The following is a 20257-nucleotide window of genomic DNA, read 5'->3' as shown; positions in this document are numbered from 1 at the left end:
AATGCAGATTGCAATTTTATGTGCAAAATGAACACCACCATAAGACAAACTCAAACAGCAGAGCTCAAACCTATTAAAATGCTGTGTTCTTGCAGATCTTGCCAGGCAGATGTGCTTCAACTGAACAATAAAGGAATAACAAAAACCAACACATGTGAAGAGTAGCTCACAGAACATTTATACAATGATACTGGCCATTGCTGTGTTAATAAGCAACTGCATTAATACATATACACAAAATCTTTAACCAGATTTGTGTATTTGTAATTTATAAAAACTTAATTTCTGTGGACAGAAACCATAATGAGCTGAGATGAACATATCTCCAGTGTTTACAGTAAAAGAGGTTGGGAAGTGAAGTACAATAGATATTTAAATTCCATAATCTTGTAATTAACTGGAAATATGACTACCTGCCAGCTCTAGTTGAAAATTATAAAAACACAGGATATAGAGAGAATCTCTGCATCATTTTCTTCTCATTAAGATTTAAAGGAATTACATTTAACAATTAAAGGCTGGATAAGCGATTAATCACTGCAAACTGGTAGATCTCGGCCAATTTTACTTTGGTTTAGCTATCTGTCTATAGAGAGTCACTACAGTTGATGGTATATTTTTAAGACTGCTTATGTATGACTTTTTCTGAGAGTAACAAGCTGAATCATTTCAGAGAAATATTCCATGAATAGTGTCACTGAATGCTGTAACTGATGGTAAAATAATATGTCCCAAACATAGATGTTACAGCATTCCAGGAAAAATTCAGCATAATGAACTATAAAATTGAAATGAAAACCAGTCAAATAATAATTTAGGGTTCAGTGCTGCTCCGATTGAAACTGCTGGAAATACTTGCGCTGAGTCAGTGGGAGCCAGCCGTTAGTGTGTAGTAAAATGTTAGGTGTATGAAACGCAAACAATAAATCTAATGAAATCTTGATATGCTATCATTATGCATATTTGCCAGTGCTGTGTAGTGTTTGATGCAAATGTCATTAGAGAGAGCAACACATGTATTGTTTGGGTTTCAAAATTTGTTGGCAATAATTTTTCCTCTTGCAGTTTTAGACATTAGGTGTTAGACTTTGTTTCCCCAAAAACAATTCCCACCTCCCCTATGTCAGGTAGTACATCTTGCATATATGTATGCCTGTGTTTAACTAGAAGCATGTGAGTAGTCCCAGTGATTTACAGGTGCAGGGCACTAATTTGTGCATTTTCTGGATACATAATATTTACTGTACCCATTAAATTAGGAACAATAAATATATGGGGGGGTACATTTTTTGTGACATAGAGTAACACCATTTGAAGACAATCCATATACTTTGAAACTGGATTAGGTCTGACTTAAATTATAAACAAATCTTTTACTAAACCAATTAAACACAAGAAGACCACTATTTAATCCATTCTTATGAGGTTGTATTAAGGCCTGTGGTCTTTGCTTTTCTCTAAAGTTGTTGGATCCGTTATATCTTGAAAAATTTAAGCACAATGAGGGTTACACCTCAGTAGATTTCTTGAGGCTTTAGCGAAGACCAAGGCTTCTCACAACTTGTTTTTAGGACCTTGAGAGACTGGTAAGAAATACTGACTTAGCTCCAGGAAAAGGTGTCCTGTATTTTGCATACTGTAATTTGGCTTTGCTGAGGATAAACTCCCAGAAGAAGGTAACATTAAAGCACACTAAAGTACTGCAGGAGAGGAGAATAAGTAGCATGACTGAACATGAGGAGGGAGCTGTTAATAACTGAAAAGAAATGCACTTCACATCTGAGGCACACACACAATATATATTACACACTAAAAGCCTTGTTACTGGCCCCTTGAGCCAGTTTTTCCTGATGTTAAATACTAATGCAAAATGCATTAGTTCTTGAGAATTAGTCCATTGGACTGCTAGGAGCTAGGGGTTAACAAAATCCCTTCACTTATTTCTTCCCTCTTCCCCCCACAATTACAATGGCTAAGTCAGAAATACATTGCACATCAGCACCATTACAAGGTTCACTCTGCTTTGAGCAGTTTCCAACCTCTGTCTGCCCAGGTCCCTCTTGTGATGAATTGGTGGAATGGTTGCCATATTCTGTATCCCCCTCTATCCGTTACTCTTCACAATTGCTACTCTCTGTCCTTTTTTCTCGCCATTCTCTGTGTCTCTGCTGTCCTCAGTCTATTCTTTTCCTGCTCATCTTGGTGTGTTTTGTTTTTGTTTCTCTTTTTTACCTTCTGTTTTATAATTTTAGCTTGCAACTTTTAAAGCTCCATCTCCCCAGTGGACTTCCCTCTATCCACCCCTGAGCCCCATTCATCCAAAATCTATGTGCTGCTTGGGAGTGGAGAGAGGGTCATGCCAGGGAGTGGTCATTGGTAGTTCTATGGAGCTGAGCTACTTGTGAATTTGTGGCTATGCTGAGAACTGCAGGAGCAGAGGAGAAGTTTGAGCCAGGGAACTGCTTCCTGTCACAGGAACATATCCCATGGCTATTTGCTTTAAGGCCCAACAGAAGAGCAGTAGGAAAGGCACGTGGTTTTCAAAGAGCTACCAGATACTTTAACTGCAACAGTGTTTGCAGTGAGCATGTTGTATTGGGTTGCTTTCTCTTTGCCCCTTCCTTCCCTTCAATACACCCCTGAAACTAGTCTGGACACTTACCTGCCAGATTAAGAAACACTGCTTTAGAGTCAACATTACTTTGGGTTTTGATTGGTATTCAGGCAGTAATGGTGACTGAAAAATATGGATTTATTGAGTAGGGGTTGGGAATTGACCTTGCCTCAGGGTTTCTCCATGGATTTGTTTCCAACCTCAAGTCCTGCTTTATAGTCTGGCTACTACCATGTTGTTTAAATATCTTGGTCTGCAAAAAATATTTTTAACACAGGCCGATCATATTTAGTTCCATATAAAAGGTTACCTGAAGGAAAAAAGGTCTGAGTTCTGTGAAGTGATAGGCAAGCTGCATCATAATCACTCTGGGCTACTATAAAGCAGGATTGTTAACTTTCAGAGGGAATGTGCCAAACAAAGCAATGAAAGTAGTTTAGAATTTTTTAGAAAGCTTTTACTGTGTTTCAAACTAATGATTTACAATATGTTGCAGTACATCATGTATTTTTATGTGGTGTACTATAAACTATGTAGCTTGTAGTACTTGCTCTTTAGTTATCATAACATAAAATGCATTAGTCTGGATTTTGCAAAGACATTGAAATAGCAAGCTTTGTTTGCTAGATTTTCAAATGGAAGAACCTACTTGAAGGAGAGATTTGATATTAAAATATGCCAAACTTTCAAAAGCATAAAGAATGAGAGAGATTGTGGTGTATCTGTATTCCAGAGCTTCAGAATTGCTGTCTAGATGTGGAACTGGATTTCGTTATGCCTTAGTTACCAAAGCTGATTGTCTTACGCAACATGAATCTTGCTAACCCTTTTCCATCTTTCAAGCTCCCAGAAAATTATCAAAAATCATCTTGCTTTAAGGCTGCTAATAAAAATTGAAAAATGATGGTAAGGTGTGATACTGCTTTTAAACATGGGGATGGCGTGGGGAGGGGAAGCAAATGAAAAATGTTTGTTCCAGTAATTTTGTTTGTTTCATTTTCTTGGAAAGTATACTTGATGGCATGTATCCTCTGGCTCTTTGGGGAATTTGGGTGTAGTTTAAAATGTGTGTTCAAGTACAGTTATTCCCACAGGTGTTTCACTGATATTTCAGTATGCCAGTAGCTCTGGATGTGAGTTGGTACGCCGCAGGTGATTTTCCTTCATTTTACATATAAGAATATAGTGCTGTTCACAGCTAAAAACCTCAGTCTATTATGAGATTGGTTTTCATTTGATTTTTAGGCTAAGTGTTGGTCATCAGTTTACTCACAAAAAGCAAAAATGTGTTGAAATCCCACACTGTAGTTTAGCTAGGTGCTATGATGATAAGCACTAAAGGAAAAATATTACATAGGCAGTTTGCCAGAGTCTATGAATCTTTTACATAGTTGCTTTCCAAAGACTGCTGTACAATTGCCTGCAACTCTTGCACAGTTGCCACAGTTTTCGTCTACTGAACTGTTACATGGACAAATAACAAAGGAATTTATTTGAATGAGGCTCCAGTTAAACTCTCCTGTTTTGACATACTTGCTTTCTTCACTAACCAGTGCCAAGTATTTCTCCTTTTTGGGTCATAATGAATGCAAAGACTCAGTGCAGAAAAGTTAAAGCTGTTTCAGCTCTCTGTTCTGTGGGAAATTTATGCAGCTGATTATCTGTTTCAAAGAGGAACTACAATTACTGCTTGAATAAATATATAGATAAAAGCAATAGTTGTATGTACTGAGAAACAAAGGCTACACCCGTGATGGAAATGGATAGAATATCCTAGAATGTTTTGTTCCAAGTGGTTTATTTTATATGTGTATCATAACAGTTGTAAAACGGTATACAATTTTTAAAAAGCATTATAACATTAATCCTAAACTTTAGCCTTTGTGTTGACATCTAATTTCCTGATACTTCATGGGAATCACACTCTTAAATCACTTCTCGATCTCCTATTAGAAAATTTCTCTCCAGCTGTTGTCCGTCTCTATATCATTGGATCATTAATTTTTAGCGTACTGGAATTCTGTATCTCTATTGTGCTAGCTTTCAAATATGAATGAATGATGAATGCAAATTTCTGTGGAGATTTAAGTGCCTCTTTGTAATAATTTCTTTTTAATTACAGGGCAAAGAGATTGCATTCCAGCTTCATGAAGATTTAATGAAAGTTCTAAATGAGCTTTATACGGTAAGCACATTTAGTTAGCTTCTGTTGCAAGAATTATTCGTACAAATCGATTTCTGCACACTGTAAGTGTCCCTTTAGATGGCACCCATTGGTTCTGAAATTAGGAGTGGTGCTGCATCCCTTTGTATAAAGTAATAATAACAAACACTAAATACATGGTTTTCATCAGGAGCACCCGCACTATAAAAATTGTTCCAGCACCTCTTATAGCAACTCGTACCAATAGAATTAGCACAGTATGTTTGTCCAGGCAATGTCCAACCAGTTGTTTTTCCTCTCAATGTGTTTAGCTGAGCTTTATACATTTCCTGAACTAGGTAAATATGCTTAGTTCAGTGCACACCTTATTTATCAGCTGAAATGTTCTGTCTTACATGCTCATTATAGCATTTCTCAATCATTCATAACTTTTTTAAGCATTGATCCTGGAAACACTTATATTGTAAGCATCAAGTAGTCCTACTGAAGTCATACCACTATGCCATGGCTTCTAATGAATATTGAATTCTGTCACAATATTATTGTTTAAAGCGTGGGTTTTGTTTTAAGTAAAGCTGTCAAGCGATTTAAAAAATTAATCTCAATTAATTGTGCAATGTTAAACAATAGTAGAATACCACTTATTTAAATATTTTGGATATTTTCTATATTTTCAAATATGTTGATTTCAGTTACAACACAATACAAACTGTAGAGTGCTCACTTTTTTATTACAAATATTTATACTGTAAAAAACAAAAAAAATAGTATTTTTCAATTCACCTAACACAAGTACTGTGGTGCAATCTCTTTATCATGAAAGTTTAATTTACAAATTTAGATTTTTTTTGTTACATAACTGCATTCAAAAATAAAACAATGTAAAACTTCACAGCCTACAAGTCCACTCAGTCCTACTTCTTGTTCAGCCAATCACTAAGACAAACAAGTTTGTTTACGTTTAAGGGAGATAATGTTGCCTGCTTCTTATTTACAGTGTCACCTGAAAGTGAGAACAGGCATTCGCATGGCACTTTTGTAGCTGGCCTTGTAAAGTATTTACATGCCAGATATTCTAAACATATGTATGCCCCTTCATTCTTTGGCCAGAGGACGTGCTTCCATGCAGATGACGCTCCTTAAAAAAATGTGTTCATTAAATTTGTGACTGAACTACGTATGTCTCCTGTTCTGTTTTACCTCCATTCTGCCATATATTTCATGTTATAGCAGTCTCGGATGATGACCCAGCACACGTTCATTTTAAGAACACTTTCACAGCAGATTTGACAGAATTCAAAAAAGGTACCAGAGTGAGATTTCTAAAAATAACTACAGCACTCGACTCAAGGTTTAAGAATTTGAAGTGCTCTCCAAAATCTGAGAGGAGCAAGATGTGGAGCATATTTTCAGAAGTCTTAAAAGAGCAACACTCCGATGTGGAAACTGTAGAATCCAAACCACCTAAAAAGAAAATCAACCTTCTGCTGATGGCATCTGCCTCAGGTGATGAAAATGAACATGTCAGTCCGCTGTACTTTGGATCATTATCAAACAGAACCCATCATCAGCTTCGACGTATTTCCCCTGGAACAGTGGTTGAAGCATGAAGGGACATATGAATCTTTAGGGCATCTGGCACATAAATACCTTGACGCCAGCTAAAATAGTGCCATTTGAACGCCTGTCCTCACTTTCAGATGACATTGTAAACAAGAAGTGGGCAGCATTATCTCCTGCAAATTGTAACCAAATTTGTTTTTCTGAGTGATTAGCTGAAGTATGACTGAGTGGACTTCAATGCAGGTTTTTTTACATATACAGCAGGAGTTAAGTGTGGGACGGGGAAGGGGGTTGGGGCACAGGACGGGGTGAGGGGGGCTCTGAGTGGCCCTTGCCTCGAGGGGACTCCCTGGAAGCGGCAACATCACTTCACCTCCAGAGCTCCCATTGGCTACAGTTCCCATTGGCTACGGAGCTAGCACTTGGGGTGGAGGCAGCGCACAAAACTGCCTGCCAAGTCTCCGCCTCGGAGCTGAGCTGGGGGATGTCACCACTTCCGGGGAGGCATGGAGCCAGGTAGGGAGCCTGCCAGCCCCACCAACCTCCCTCCTCTGCCCCAGGAACCCCCTTGAGCACCTGGGCTGTCCCCAGCCCAAGATTTAGTCAGGGATACATAGTTGAAGTCATAGACAGGTTACAGACCATGAATTTTTGTTTACTGCCTGTGACCTGTCCATGACTTTTACTAAAAATACACATGACTAAAATGTGGCCTTAGTTATGAGCAATAAAGAGCAATAAACAAAACCCATACAATTATTGCAGCCTTTTCAGTGTGAAAGAAGTGAAGGGAAGCAGTTGAATTTGGTTCAGTTAGGTGAAAGATGGACAGGTATTGATCTCTCTCTCCTTTGGTTTGTTCTCTTCCTTGCATTTTTTTTTTAATGGAGTGATCAGTTTCCACTCATGCTGTTGTTAAAATTAAAATCTTTGAATGCTGACTGACATTCAGGTACCCCCATGCACCTCTGAATTCCCTGAATAAGGAGAAGGATTAAAGTTTTTAATCCACCGAAAATGGTGTATGAGGAAGGTTTTATAACCTATAGCATAATTGATTATTTTATAAGAAAGCGTCATTAAAATTAAATGACTTTCCAGGTTTAAAAAGCTGCTGTGCTCAAAAATGGGTTAAAGACGATCAGAGAGGGAAAAAAGTGAACTAATTATTAGGTGAAATATCTAGTAACTGCCTCTTTGAGGAACAGGCACGGTCAGTGTACATAAATTATGTTTTAGGATTTCTGTTGGTTGAATTTCTCAGTAAGGACCATATCCTGTAAATAGATATGCTTGGGCACATCCCTGTACCTGTGCAGAGCCCCACTGATTTCAGCTGGGCTCCACGTGGCCTCAGGCATCTGCCCAGGTGTGTCCATCTGCAGGACCTAACCCTTCACAGAGACTCCAGCTTATAGGACCAGAAGCCGCCAAAGCAGGGAATTATCCTCCTTTAGACATTCCAGGCAAACCTTTCTCTGTCCCATAGTGATTGGCTGTTTATTCTAAGCCGTCCCCTCTCTCCTCAGTCTCCTCACATCAGCTTCACTCCACTCCTGCCCCACCTCCCCGCCACCTGCATCCCCCTGCCTTTCCTTTTCTTTCGATTTAGCTGACCCCACCCAAAACAAAACTAATCAAAATTGTGGCACTAACATGATGTTTGCTGCCATCACACTGTTCACTCTGCTTGTGTGTGCTAACCCTTTCCCCACTCTACATCTGTCTTGTCTATTTAGACAATAATATTTCATTGTTTCCTTGCACTCCCCCATCTGTCTGTGTTCATCTGTTAAAGCAGCAAAGAATCCTGTGGCACCTTATAGACTAACAGACATTTTGGAGCATGAGCTTTCGTGGGCGAACACCCACTTTGTCAGATGCATGTGACGAAGTGGGTATTCACCCACGAAAGCTCATGCTCCAAAACGTTTGTTAGTCTGTAAGGTGCCACAGGATTCTTTGCTGCTTTTACAGATCCAGACTAACACGGCTACCCCTCTGATACTTGTTCATCTGTTGTCTCTTATTTTATACTTAGATTGTAAAATCTCTGATGCAACAACTGTCTTTTTGTTCTGTGTTTGTACAGCACCTAGCACAATGGGGTCCTAGCACATGACTGGGGTTCCCTAGTGCTATGATAATACAAATAATAAATAATCATTAATATAATAATTCTAACAAGCCTTAAATAACTTTTTAACTGCGAGTTATGTGTTGGAAAACTTTAATACTCTATCTGGTTACTTTAAGATCATTGGCTGGAAGCAAAATATTATTCCACATCCGAAGGTGAGTTATCTTTTGAATGACACAAGACAGTACCATCCACTCCAAACATTTTAGCAGGAGTTCAGGCAAGCCTGGCCACTCATACTTCCAGAATGCCCAAACTCTTTATACAGTACAACCTAATCTATCCCAAAGTTTTGTGGGACATTCAGAACTTCTTGATAAATGGGTTCTGTTGACTGGGGCTTCTCTATGGGGATCCCTGCTGATTTTTGTTCAAAATTTTATAAATGGAATCTTTAAAAACTTAGGGTTGATCTCATGTGCAGATTGCTGAGTAACTGGTGCAGGAGTAGTTTTGGAAATAGTTCTATACGAGATGCTCTAAGCTTTCTGTATTAGTGAGGGAGCCAGAAACAAAAGACAGTTTCAGAACTCTTCATTGGAAATCAAGTCTTGCACATCTTCCCAGGGAAGTCATTTTTAGCCTGTTCCAGGATGGCCCTCAGAAAACCTGATCTAAAGCCTGCTGTAGGCAATGGGAATATTTCAATGGTCTTTGTATTCGCTCCTTAAAGTCAGTAGACAATGCTAAAGATTTAGAAAGAAGAAACTAGCCCAAGAGGAAAAATGGAAGAGAGGTCACAAAAGAATCCAAGCTATGTGTCACCTCCTATTGAGTATAGAAAAGGCTTATAATTTTGAAAAATAGCTCTTTTTGCTCAAGGGCATTTTAAGAATTTGAAAGTATGAGCCTATAATGAAACCCCAAACTCTGACCTTTTGAGAGAGACTACACAGTGATGTTGCTTCATGTTCAGTATGACGAAGTTTAGAACTAAAAAACATGTAAATGAGATGAAATATCTCCAAAATTCAGGCACTCTCTGGAATACTAAAAACCTACTGATGCTTTATGGAAAACAATCTTTTAGAGACCATTATGCTGATTTATACTTTCTCTATTTCTCTTTCCCTGTTTTCATTACTATGGACGTCTCTATGAAAACAGGCTATTTGTTGCTTAGGATTTCATCTGTTCCTGCTGTTTTCATAGTCACCCTCTATTTGTGATATAATTAGTGTTATGATGTGGTAAACAGGATTGAGGTAATAAACAGCAGGAACAGATGTTCCTGGCCTCCAGTGGATACCCAAAGAACCATGTTGATTTTGGGGATACATAGATTCTGAGTGGTGAGTCCCCGTTTTTCCCCCCAGTGGGCAAGAAGAGCTTCCCCCAGAGGAATGATCTGTTGAAAATCCCAAAAGGGAAACTTCAGTGTTCCTCTCCCATAAGCCCCTACTTGTGACTTCTTCTGTGGGAGGAGCCATCTGGCTCATTGTGTGAAATATTCTTGTACCTCGTACATGATATTGAAATTATTAGTACATACATACGTGTATTATTTCAAGACAAATGGTCTATGTATTTTAATTTATTTCAGTAATATGAGGACTCAAATTCCCACTGGTTTATGCGCTTGTTCTTATATTATGATTCAAAACATTCTGCAGAAAATAATCAAATATTTATAATATAATAATAATAGGAGCTATACCTATCTCCTAGAACTGGAAGGGACCTTGGAAGGTCATCGAGTCCAGCCCCCTGTGCCTTCACTAGCAGGGCCAAGTACTGATTTTTGCCCCAGATACCTAAGTGGCCCCCTCAAGGATTGAACTCACAACCCTGGGTTTAGCAGGCCAATGCTCAAACCACTGAGCTATCCCTCCCCACTTCATGGTGAAATATTGCAAATTCAGTACATTAAAAGTGACAACTATTTTTAATTATGTATGTGCTTTCCTTTTACTGTGCCAGTCAATCAGTGTTTTCATGTTTCCAGCACCCCACCTCAGCTGCTTCACTTCTCTCTCCAGTTCCACTCTCTGCTTTTCCCTCAATCAATGTAGATTAGTAATTAGCTGAGTTTCTTCACAAGTGTATAAACTGTTAGAGCTAAATATCAGATCTGTCACTGCCGATGAGACTAGAAAGTGGGGATATAGTGTGTTCTGCAGAGGTAAATTCTGGGGCCTAAGAGACAGGCCTGGATGGTGTCAGTGTGTACCTCTATAGATTGTGAGCACTGCACTGGAACCTGAAGGATTGCCCTCATTAAGGTGTGTGTCTTAGATGAGGAGGGAATATATTTCCAACTTTTGCTGCTGTTTGTTTGGCTGGAGTGACCAGTTTTCATATATTCCCAGGCCAGAAGGGATCACTATGGTCATCTAATCTGGCCTCCTGTATAACACAGGCCACAGACTTCCCCAAAATAATTCCTAGAGCAGAGCTTTTAGAAAAACATCCAGTCTGGATTTAAAAATAGTTAGGAATGGAGAATCCACCACAGCCCTTGATGAATCGTTTCAGTGGTTTATTGCCCTCACTGTTTTTAAAAAATAAATAAATAAAAGTACACCTTCTTTCCTGTCTGAAATTATCTAGCTTCAGCTTCCAGCCATTGGATTGTGTTATACCTTTGTCTGCTAGACTGAAGAGTCCATTATTAACATAAAAAATCTTGGAATCTGTCATTTCCCACTAGCTCTGCCCATGCTTCATCAAAAGGCTGCAGACATTCCAGTATCCACAACCCATAGCGGTACACACTCATAACTCCCAGGCCAGGCTTTTCAAGATCTGCCCAGATTCACCAAAATGAAGACACTTCTGTCAAGGTATTGTGCTAAATAGACATTGTAAGCAGAGGATGACTTCTGTTTATTGGGTCTCATAACCCCCCACACCTTTTCTGCCCTTCATTTGACCCAGCAAAGTCTCTATTATCAGCAGAGTCATTGCCTGGATTCTCCAGTATCAAGGTTACTCTCTTGACACATGTCAAGCTCTCACTGAAATACTGAACGTCAAAATACATTTTTGTGCGTCTTGCTGTTGAAAAGAGCATTAATTGAGAGCCTCTAATTGTGTGGGAGACATGACTGTGTACAGGGCCAAACTAGGTTGGCCCTGGTCTACACTACAAAGTTAGTTTGACGTAAGCCACCTTGCATCAACCCAGTTATTTATGTGTCAACGCTTAACTTTGTCTCCCCCGATGTAAGCTAACTATTATGCAAACACCATCTCCCCAAGTGGCATTGAACCGTGGTTGATGTACTGAGGTCAACGCAACGCGAATGTAGACACTACATTACCTGTGTTGACATAGCATTCTGACTTCCAGGAAATCGTCATGTTCCCGTTGGCTCTTCTTGCAGCTCTGCAAATACTGGAGGATTGTACATCCTGTGCTTGCAACGCTCATGACAACAGTGCAGAGCTATGCAGGCTCAATGCTTCTGTCAGAGATAGTGGACAGCGACAAGTCCCACATCGGTTTGGGAGATTTTAAAAATAGACATGAAAATTATGGGATAGAGATGACATTACGGGATGGAGAAAGTTGCATGATGGAAACATGACTCCACAATCCCAGTCACCCCTCCAAGACTTCTGCCCCACCATGCATTGCCAAAAACTTCCAAAAAGACAGTGTGCTGGCTGGTAGCAAGTTGTACATTGGGATACTTACCTACCTGCGGTGCACCTCACTGTGCATCGAAACAAGCACTGCGAAGTGCCAACACAAGATGCTGACTGTGCATAGACACAAGCAATGTACTAACCATGGGGCTTTAATGCCAGAATAGCTTGTGTCGGCAAAAGTTTATAGTGTAGACATGCCCTAAAGCATAGGCACCTGTGGAACCTATGTGCCTCTATGGCTCATAGTCATTTGATTACATCATATGCCACATCTACCATTAATTAAAGACATGTTTAATCCACCACGTGGTCGTCTGCCTTCACAGCACCCATTGTGAATAAGTTTACTGGGTGAAAGATTTATGGTGGATGACGTGGTGAGCTTCAGGTGGTGAAATTTGCATCCTTTGAGGTTTTTAAGGCCTAGCCTTGACAAAGTCCTGACTGGGATGATTTAGTTGGGGTTGGTCCTGCTTTGAGCAGGAGGTTGGACTAGATGGCCTCCTGAGGTTTCTTCCAACCCTAATTTTCTTCTATGATTCTTCTTCATGGTCCATAGAGAAAGCGAGAAATAATTCTTATCTTGGACCCCACTCAATTTCAACCCGAGTTTGATTTTCCACAAAGGCAACAGACCCTTCTGAACTGGCTTTGTACCAGACACGGAATTTGTGCTGAAGTGGAATTTGGTGTCATTTTAGATGCAGTCTAGTATGTCAGTGTGAGCAGCCACAAACCCTGATACACATCGTTGAGGACTGCAAAATGACTAAACTTTCTGGAAGTCTTTGTGCATTAAATATCATTGATAAGAACGCTGTGGTTTGGCTTGACTGGATTGTGTATGCCAAATAAATAAATCAGAGTATCAGCTTTCATTTAAACACAGTAAGTCCTTCTAGACCTTATGGTAGGGGAAACAAGTTTGAAAAAATCACGGGAGTGTAGTTTATGCTGTGATGTCTGCCTGTGTCTGCAAACTGCCTGAAACAATAGCTTTAAGAGGTGTTAACTGCTTCTTGTACCTCAATGGGCATTTGCTGCTCTAACTGAGAAACTGGGCCCTAGGAATGTGCCTGTGAGCCTAGGGCCTTGGTTTGCCTTAATCCAGCCTTGGCCATATACAGTTTTAATAGATTCAGAGGGACTGAACTAAGTGGTAAGTAAACCGTGTTTAAACCTGGATTTAGAATGATCATTTTGTTGCTTCTCCACTCCAGTCAAGCCATTTGGCAGAACTTAAGTGATAATAATGACAGGCAATATCTGCTGTGTATATCAAAGAGCAGGAATTTTTGAGGCATCCTAGAAATACATATTGGTGTCCTCTACTCAGCTGACAAAACCTTCTGCCCTGACAATTTTCATAAGTAATACAAAAACCTGTGGTATGCTGAAGTTTGAAAATATAGGGACAGTGCAAAATAAAATGAATTTATTATTAAAATAAATAACACAGGCTGCTGTACCAATTGTATATTTCATTGCCTTATGTAATTCATTTAAAATCTCCAGTGTTTAATTTTAAAGGAGGTTGCTACAGAATTTTCATTCTGCTGCACAGGAGTGCCACCAAATACAGTGATGTTACACAGAAGTTATGTCCAATTTATTGCAGAGTACAAGAGATTTGATAAATAGTGAGGTCAGTAATGCCACGATGGCAGTAAAACATCAGTGATATTTCCAGGGCTTGCATCAGAGATTCGTTTGGAAGTGAGTAGGATTATGAAAATATCTAATATCCAGTCTACCAACAGTCTTCTGAACCCAAGCGTGAGAAACCAAGGAAAATGGGAAATTAGTATAAGATTTTGCTTTACTTCTCCAGGGAAGTGCCAGCTGGCCAGATTAATGAATTACACACACTCTCAATTTCCAGTAAGAAATACTACTTTACTGGAGGCAGTTTTGAAATAAATCAAAGACAGTAATTTCAGCAACGATAAGTTGGTATTCTATTAAATGCCTGTTGATGTGTACACAGCTGCAAAATGAGGACAGACACATGCATGGAATTAAGTGGCAGACCGCAACTTTAACACAGGGAGGGGCACTTCCCACCCCTCACCCATACTTTTCTATACCAGCCATTTAATTGGTTCCAGTGCAGGACTTACCATAGAACCTATAAGGTGGGGTAGGCTCTCTTCAGCCCTACCCTGCAGGATGTGGTTCTTTGAGTCCTAGCACCCTCCCCCATCCCCACAAGAGGGACCGAGGGTGCAGCAGGGTGAGGACCTCAGCCCACGAAGGCCAGAAGGTCTCATCCTGTCACATGAGCCCAAGGCTCAACACCAAAATCCCAGGTCTTTTACCTCTAGAAACTTTTTTTTATTCTGTTAGCTGCACTGGAAACCAGCCACAGGGAGTACCAGCAACAAGCTTGGTCACTCTCCACGCAGCTACAGCACCTGCTATCGCACCACTTGCTCAACCCGTGCCTGCACATGCCGTAGCCGTACATCAGCACCTCCATCAGATGGATATACATCATCATCCCTGAAAACTTCTGGGTGATTGTAATGGATGTCCCCATGCTGTATCATGGAACCCCCTTTCTTCAGGAATATCTTGGTGACCCCATTATTTACTTTCTTTCTAATCTTGCCCACAAGGCTCGGTCTGCTCCTAGCCTTTTGCTGTCAGTGAGTGCAGAAGTGGTACAAGCTGATCCCACTGCATGCCTCTTCTGGATGCTGACAGCTTCAGCACTGAAGCCCAGCTGAGATCCGTCTGCTGTCCTGGCAGCATCTTGTGGCCCTACTGCAGTATAGGGTGCCCACAAATCCAAACATTGCGTACACTCTGGGTAGCTTTTAAAACAAACAAGCTCATTCCCTGCCATCGTTTCCTTGGTGCAGGCATAAGTCCTGTAGCCCTTGATTTCTAGTGCTCTATTGCCTGCACCTAATGTGGGTCAAAACCCTCTGCAGCTACTGACATCGCTGCCCTGATTCTCAAAAATAACTGCCAAATTTACCCGGGTGAAGACCACAGTAGTGCAAGGTGTTTTTCAGTATGGTGCTGAATTGATACCTTGTCAGGAAGCTCCCATCACCACATGAAAACAACAGAGCTAGTTGCAGGCCCTGGATTTTAGTGAGACTCTTATCACCTTTACAGGGAACAGGTGCTCATCTGCACGTTCCTTCAACACCACGTAGGCCCCTCTTCCCTTCTGGTCTGTTTTTGAGTACTGTAAGCACAAGAGTTGCATATCTGTTACATTAAAGCATACTGGGACATATCCACAGCACCCATAGCCACCAGCTCACTCACTGTCAAAGCGCCAAAGGTGGCAACAATAAATGCCACCTTAAATAAAATGACCTGCCTCCCACAGCTGTGGTCCCAGGCAGAGCCTTTGGAAACTCCAACAGGGTGGATAACCTGTCATCAATCTAGCACCCATCCCTCCAGGACCACCCTTCTAACAGTTTCCTTGCTATGAAATGCCTGCATGGGTCTTGGAAACCTGCCAACCTACTCCAGAAGGATAGGCCCACTAGCTGGCCAGAGATAGTGAAGGGAGCCTACCTGTGGTGGGTCAAAGGCACCACTTGTTGTGACCCCTGATGTGTGGGTATAGGCTACCGACAGTGAAGCCTTGTGTGTGCCCTAAATTTCTCTAATTCTGAACAGCTCGCCTTATATGTCCTCAGGGTAACCAAGTTTTCAACTAGTTCTACTGCTGTCGTGAGCCAAGATCCCAAAGTTGTTGGGGTACTGGCTGCAAGTCCCTGCTGGGTTTGTTCCTGTGTAACTGTTCTGCCAGGCCAAGTTGACAGCAGCAAGGGCCAGGTTCAGTACATAGGAGTTTCCTTTCAACAATACAATGCAAAACCGGCTCAAGTCCCCACCCAGTGACCTGGGAAAATTACACACACACACCCCTGGGCACCTCAGAGAGGCAATACTTCCCCTCTCTCAAGCACAGAGTCTCAGTGTAGCAAAAATCTTTAACAAGATGAGGTTTAACAGCTCAGCATTAAATTGGGAAAATACCACAGCTAGCGTTCATTAACACAAAACCATGAATCAGAAGACCCAACCCCAAGCAGATGGGGCCGTGTCCTTCTCCCTTTGATTCTTGAGTCCAGCACCCCAAAAGTCACTCCTCCCATAGTTTCTGTCCTTGGTCAGTGCAGGCCTCATAGAGTTCAGAAGTTCATCTGCAGAGTTTACCTCCCAGCTTGGGTGGAAGGGGGAGCAGGTAAGGGGGGCATCTTATGTGCTCGTGTCAATGCCCGATTGCCACACCTCTCCGTGGGGTTCTGCTGCAGTCTTCACCCTGGGCTGCTCCTCTCTGCTAGCCGCTCCTCTCCACTAGCCATCCTGCTAGCCGCTCAACAATATATCTTTAACCCACACACACACTTAACACAGCTCTCAGTGATTTCAGCTTTTAGTAACTTCAGCGCTTTAGTGATTTCAGCTGTTAGTAGGGGTGCCTCAGTGCTAGTGCACCACTAGTCCAAAGTAGGTCTAGTGCTTAGACCTAGGTATCAGCAATTTCAGCTTTGCAGTATGTATCAAGACTCCTAATAGAGTCAAAATTAGCTCTGTTATTACACCATAAAGAGAGAAGGAATCAAAGTGCTGTTTGGGGTCCTCAGAAGTGGCCTATGCTACCAAATACAAACACCTGTCCCCCACCTTTTTCCAGTCACAGGGGGGTTTGGAACCCATGTGCCTTGCCTAGCAAGTGCTACTTAGTTGAGGGTGAGTCCCTCCATCAAATGCCAAGTACAGTTCTACTGTCCTCAATTCGCATAACCAGTATAACAACACTTTATTACTCCTGCCCCAGTAACAAAGAGACTGGGGATCCCACGGCAGTCAAAGTGACCATATGGGCAAGCAGTCCCATCATGCTAGGCAGAATGGGTGTGCCCATGCAGACAAGATCAGCCCCTGAAGTTCTTTTCCACAGCTCATCACCAGTTGTCAGTATAGAGCCCATTCTGACTCTGCTTACATCTGCAGTTGGTCATCCTGAAAGCAAGAGAGCATCGGTAACGCCATTATCCACTTCTGGGGCATTTACTGAATGATAAAGGATGTTAAACCACCGACAGTGTGAAACAAAGTCTGTCACCAGCCTCATTTATTGTCTTATATGACAGAAATAAATCATGCATGAAAATTGTGCAGCAAAGTCATTAAATGGGCTACTAATGCAATAAAAATAAAGTATTCAAAAATTTAACAAATGGGGGGCGCCAAAGACGCTCTTCGCCTGGGGCACCATTTGGTCTAGGACTAGCCCTGGACACAATTCCAGGGCTACACTCTGTTGGGTCCCCCATGTGGCTCCCAGGGGAGTCATAATGGAATCCCTCCTGTAGCAGACAGAGCCCCCATGCCAAGGGAGGCAGTGGGATAGATCCTCTGCCCCTGGGAAAAGGGGCCCCAGAATTTACCCAGCATTATCAGCCTTCCTCTGCAACTTGAGGACTGCTGTTGCTGCTGCTGGAAGCAGATGAGTAACCCTTTCTCTGGGTTCTACATAGTCCCTGCGCTGGTCTAAATCCTGAGATCTGGGGAATGATGGTCAATTAGCATCCTTCTCCCCTAGCTGGCTAAATGGGTGACAGAGGCTCCCGGGGGAGGAGCTACCTATTGTCCTCTAGCAAATGTCCCCCTTTCACCACTGGCCCAATAAAGTTCCCCCACCCATTGATGCAGATGAGTAGCATTCTGATGATAAACAAGGGACTACTATTATGCAGTTTTATTATAAAATTAGATTTGTTCCTTCTCTCAGCAGATAATGCTAACATATGTTAACTTTCTAGTGTTACATCTTGGTGCTCTGGGCAGCTCTGATAGTTGAGGGATGGGAAGTTTTCAAGAAAAGAAGCTTAACTTTTTGAGCAAGACCTCCATCCACTACTGTGAAAAATGCAGAGTGATGGGAACAATCCTATAACATGATAGCAAAGAGAAAATGAAAAACAGCCTTTTCACAAGAAAACTTCCCTCTGTTTCCCCACAAAACCCAGTTGTCTTACATAGTATAAATTACTTTCTTACTGATGGATCCGCACAATTAATTTGTGCGTTTAACAAAAATAATTATTCAATTTGTCTGTAATATGCCCTTCACCATGATGCGTGAGTTGCATGTGCCGCCCTCAATCTGCATACTGAACTCCTATCAATGACATTGAGACTTCCACACTAAAATCAAGAGTAGTATACAATCTATTTCTTTACAAATAGAACACTTGTAATTTCATGCAGCATAACCCTTTCCAGACACTTTTAGGCTGACTTTGTTGTGGGTCAGAAATCCTTATTTTAAAATGGCTGATCTAGTGTAATGCTTCTATAACACCTGCTAAATTGGCAGAATTAAACTCCGTTTTATTTTATAGGAAGACTGATATTGCATTTAAAGATGTCTGTCAAATACAGAGTAGGAGTACACTGTATCTGTCATGATGACAGCCTCACATCTGTGAAATTGTGACCTTTCTCTTCCTCTTCAATGAACACTTGATGGCAGATCAATAACCACTTTTGGGACTAATTAAAGTCACTGCAGTGACAAATACTCTGATAGTATGGCTTATCAATTCAACAGTTTGTCAGGAAATTGAGAGGAGCATTGTACATTTCACCAGGATATTTGTTCTAAATAATAGATTGAGGGACCCAGTTCAGAACTCTTTATACAAGAAAATCTCACATTGACTTCTGTAACTAAATTGGACCCTAAGAATTGCCACTGAAATATCTAAGTATTGATGAGCAAGATGGATAATGTATTACTGATTATTTTTTAAATTCTGTTTTTAATTTTAAAATGTTGCTAATAGAGAGGAAATGCATCATAAATCTTATTGATCTTGTCTTTGCATTAACTTTGAATTTTCCAAATTTATTGTGGATTTGCACAAAAAGAGTAAAACATCTATATATTTTTGAAATTGCTATTTCCTTAATATTTAGAAGTGAAGGTGTTTGTTTATCTTATAGGGAGGGCTTTTACTAAAGAAACAAAACAATAAGAAAATAAATGGTAGGATAATTTAATCAATTCAATAGAGAGAGAATTCTGATGGACAGCTTTAAAATTATTGGCTGTACTGAGAATTTGTAATTCATTTAAAGAGACACTGACTGGCAGTTTAGTTGCAAAATATAGAGTGTTTTTACATATTCATAACTTTTAAAAAATAAACATTAGGGGTTTTTTTTGTTTGGATTTCAATATTCATATGCAGTATTTGCAAAATAAGCATTGCAACATTGCACTTCTGCATGAGAGCCAGACTTCCAAAAAAATTAAACTAACTAGTCTGTTTGCTGAATTTAGAGTCCATTCCATAAGCTTTCAGTTAAGCAGAAGACTTTGGTAAAAACCTGCCTTGCCCATCTCTTCTATTATTTGACATCATTTTAGATCCTCTAGTGCAAAGAGAGAGAGAAAACATCCCGCAAAACATGGTAGAAAATTTTTAAAAAGAGCAAACTGTGCAACTTCACATGCAAACTTCATGTTGTCTTATTTGTGGGAACAACACCAAAAATGTTTGGGCCCAATCACCCCTCTAATCTCTTTCATTTTGTTCAAATATCTGTCTGCTGCCTCTTCAATTGAAGTGTTGCTGGTATTACTGATAAACACCCACTGGCAGAACCTGGGGATGACTGTGCTTGTGAGCTCTCCAGAGAATTGCCTGAGAATGATGTAATAATATGCATGGGATAGGAAGTGCCATCAACAAAACACACTATACACAAGCCAAATGCACAGAGTAAGGGCTGGTCTGTATGCACTTTGTGCACTGATTTAACAACATCTGTTAGAAACTGATATAGTTAAAGTGGTATAACCTTCCAGTGAGGATGCAGACACATCAGATATATGTTAATGTCAGTACTGATATAACTGCATATGCACTCGGGCTGCACCAATTTAACTGAATTAATTTCTAAACCAATATGGTTCTCTTGGTGCAAACACTATATGTAGTTCAGCCCTTGGTATACTGCAAAAACAGACGAACGCAAATCTCTTTCAATTCTAGTAATTGAATGTTTCACATATAACAATAGCAGATACAATGTTTTCAGATGGAAATGGGAATTTCAAATTGATTCTCTATTCCTCAGGAGACAGAGTCAAGGCCAGGCTGCAGGAGAGGGTGGAGTTGACATAGATTTGCTT

The 20257-nt window shown here is 40.6% G+C and overlaps 1 protein-coding gene across 2 annotated transcripts in view; it reads left to right on the top strand.

Annotated features, from left to right (window-relative positions):
- The window catches only part of SRGAP1 (SLIT-ROBO Rho GTPase activating protein 1), a 263498-nt gene that overhangs the window by 152119 nt on the left and 91122 nt on the right, over nucleotides 1–20257 (top strand). For both annotated transcript variants that reach the window (XM_030548849.1, XM_030548848.1), the window contains exon 4: nucleotides 4737–4799. In XM_030548849.1, coding sequence (XP_030404709.1) covers nucleotides 4737–4799 — 63 coding nt within the window. The remainder of the gene's footprint in view (nucleotides 1–4736; nucleotides 4800–20257) is intronic.

This window comes from Gopherus evgoodei, chromosome 1, assembly GCF_007399415.2.
Source record: "Gopherus evgoodei ecotype Sinaloan lineage chromosome 1, rGopEvg1_v1.p, whole genome shotgun sequence".
Taxonomy (NCBI): Eukaryota; Metazoa; Chordata; order Testudines; family Testudinidae; genus Gopherus; species Gopherus evgoodei.
The sequence above is the reverse complement of the archived record's forward strand: the minus strand, read 5'-3'. Positions and strand labels throughout refer to the sequence as shown.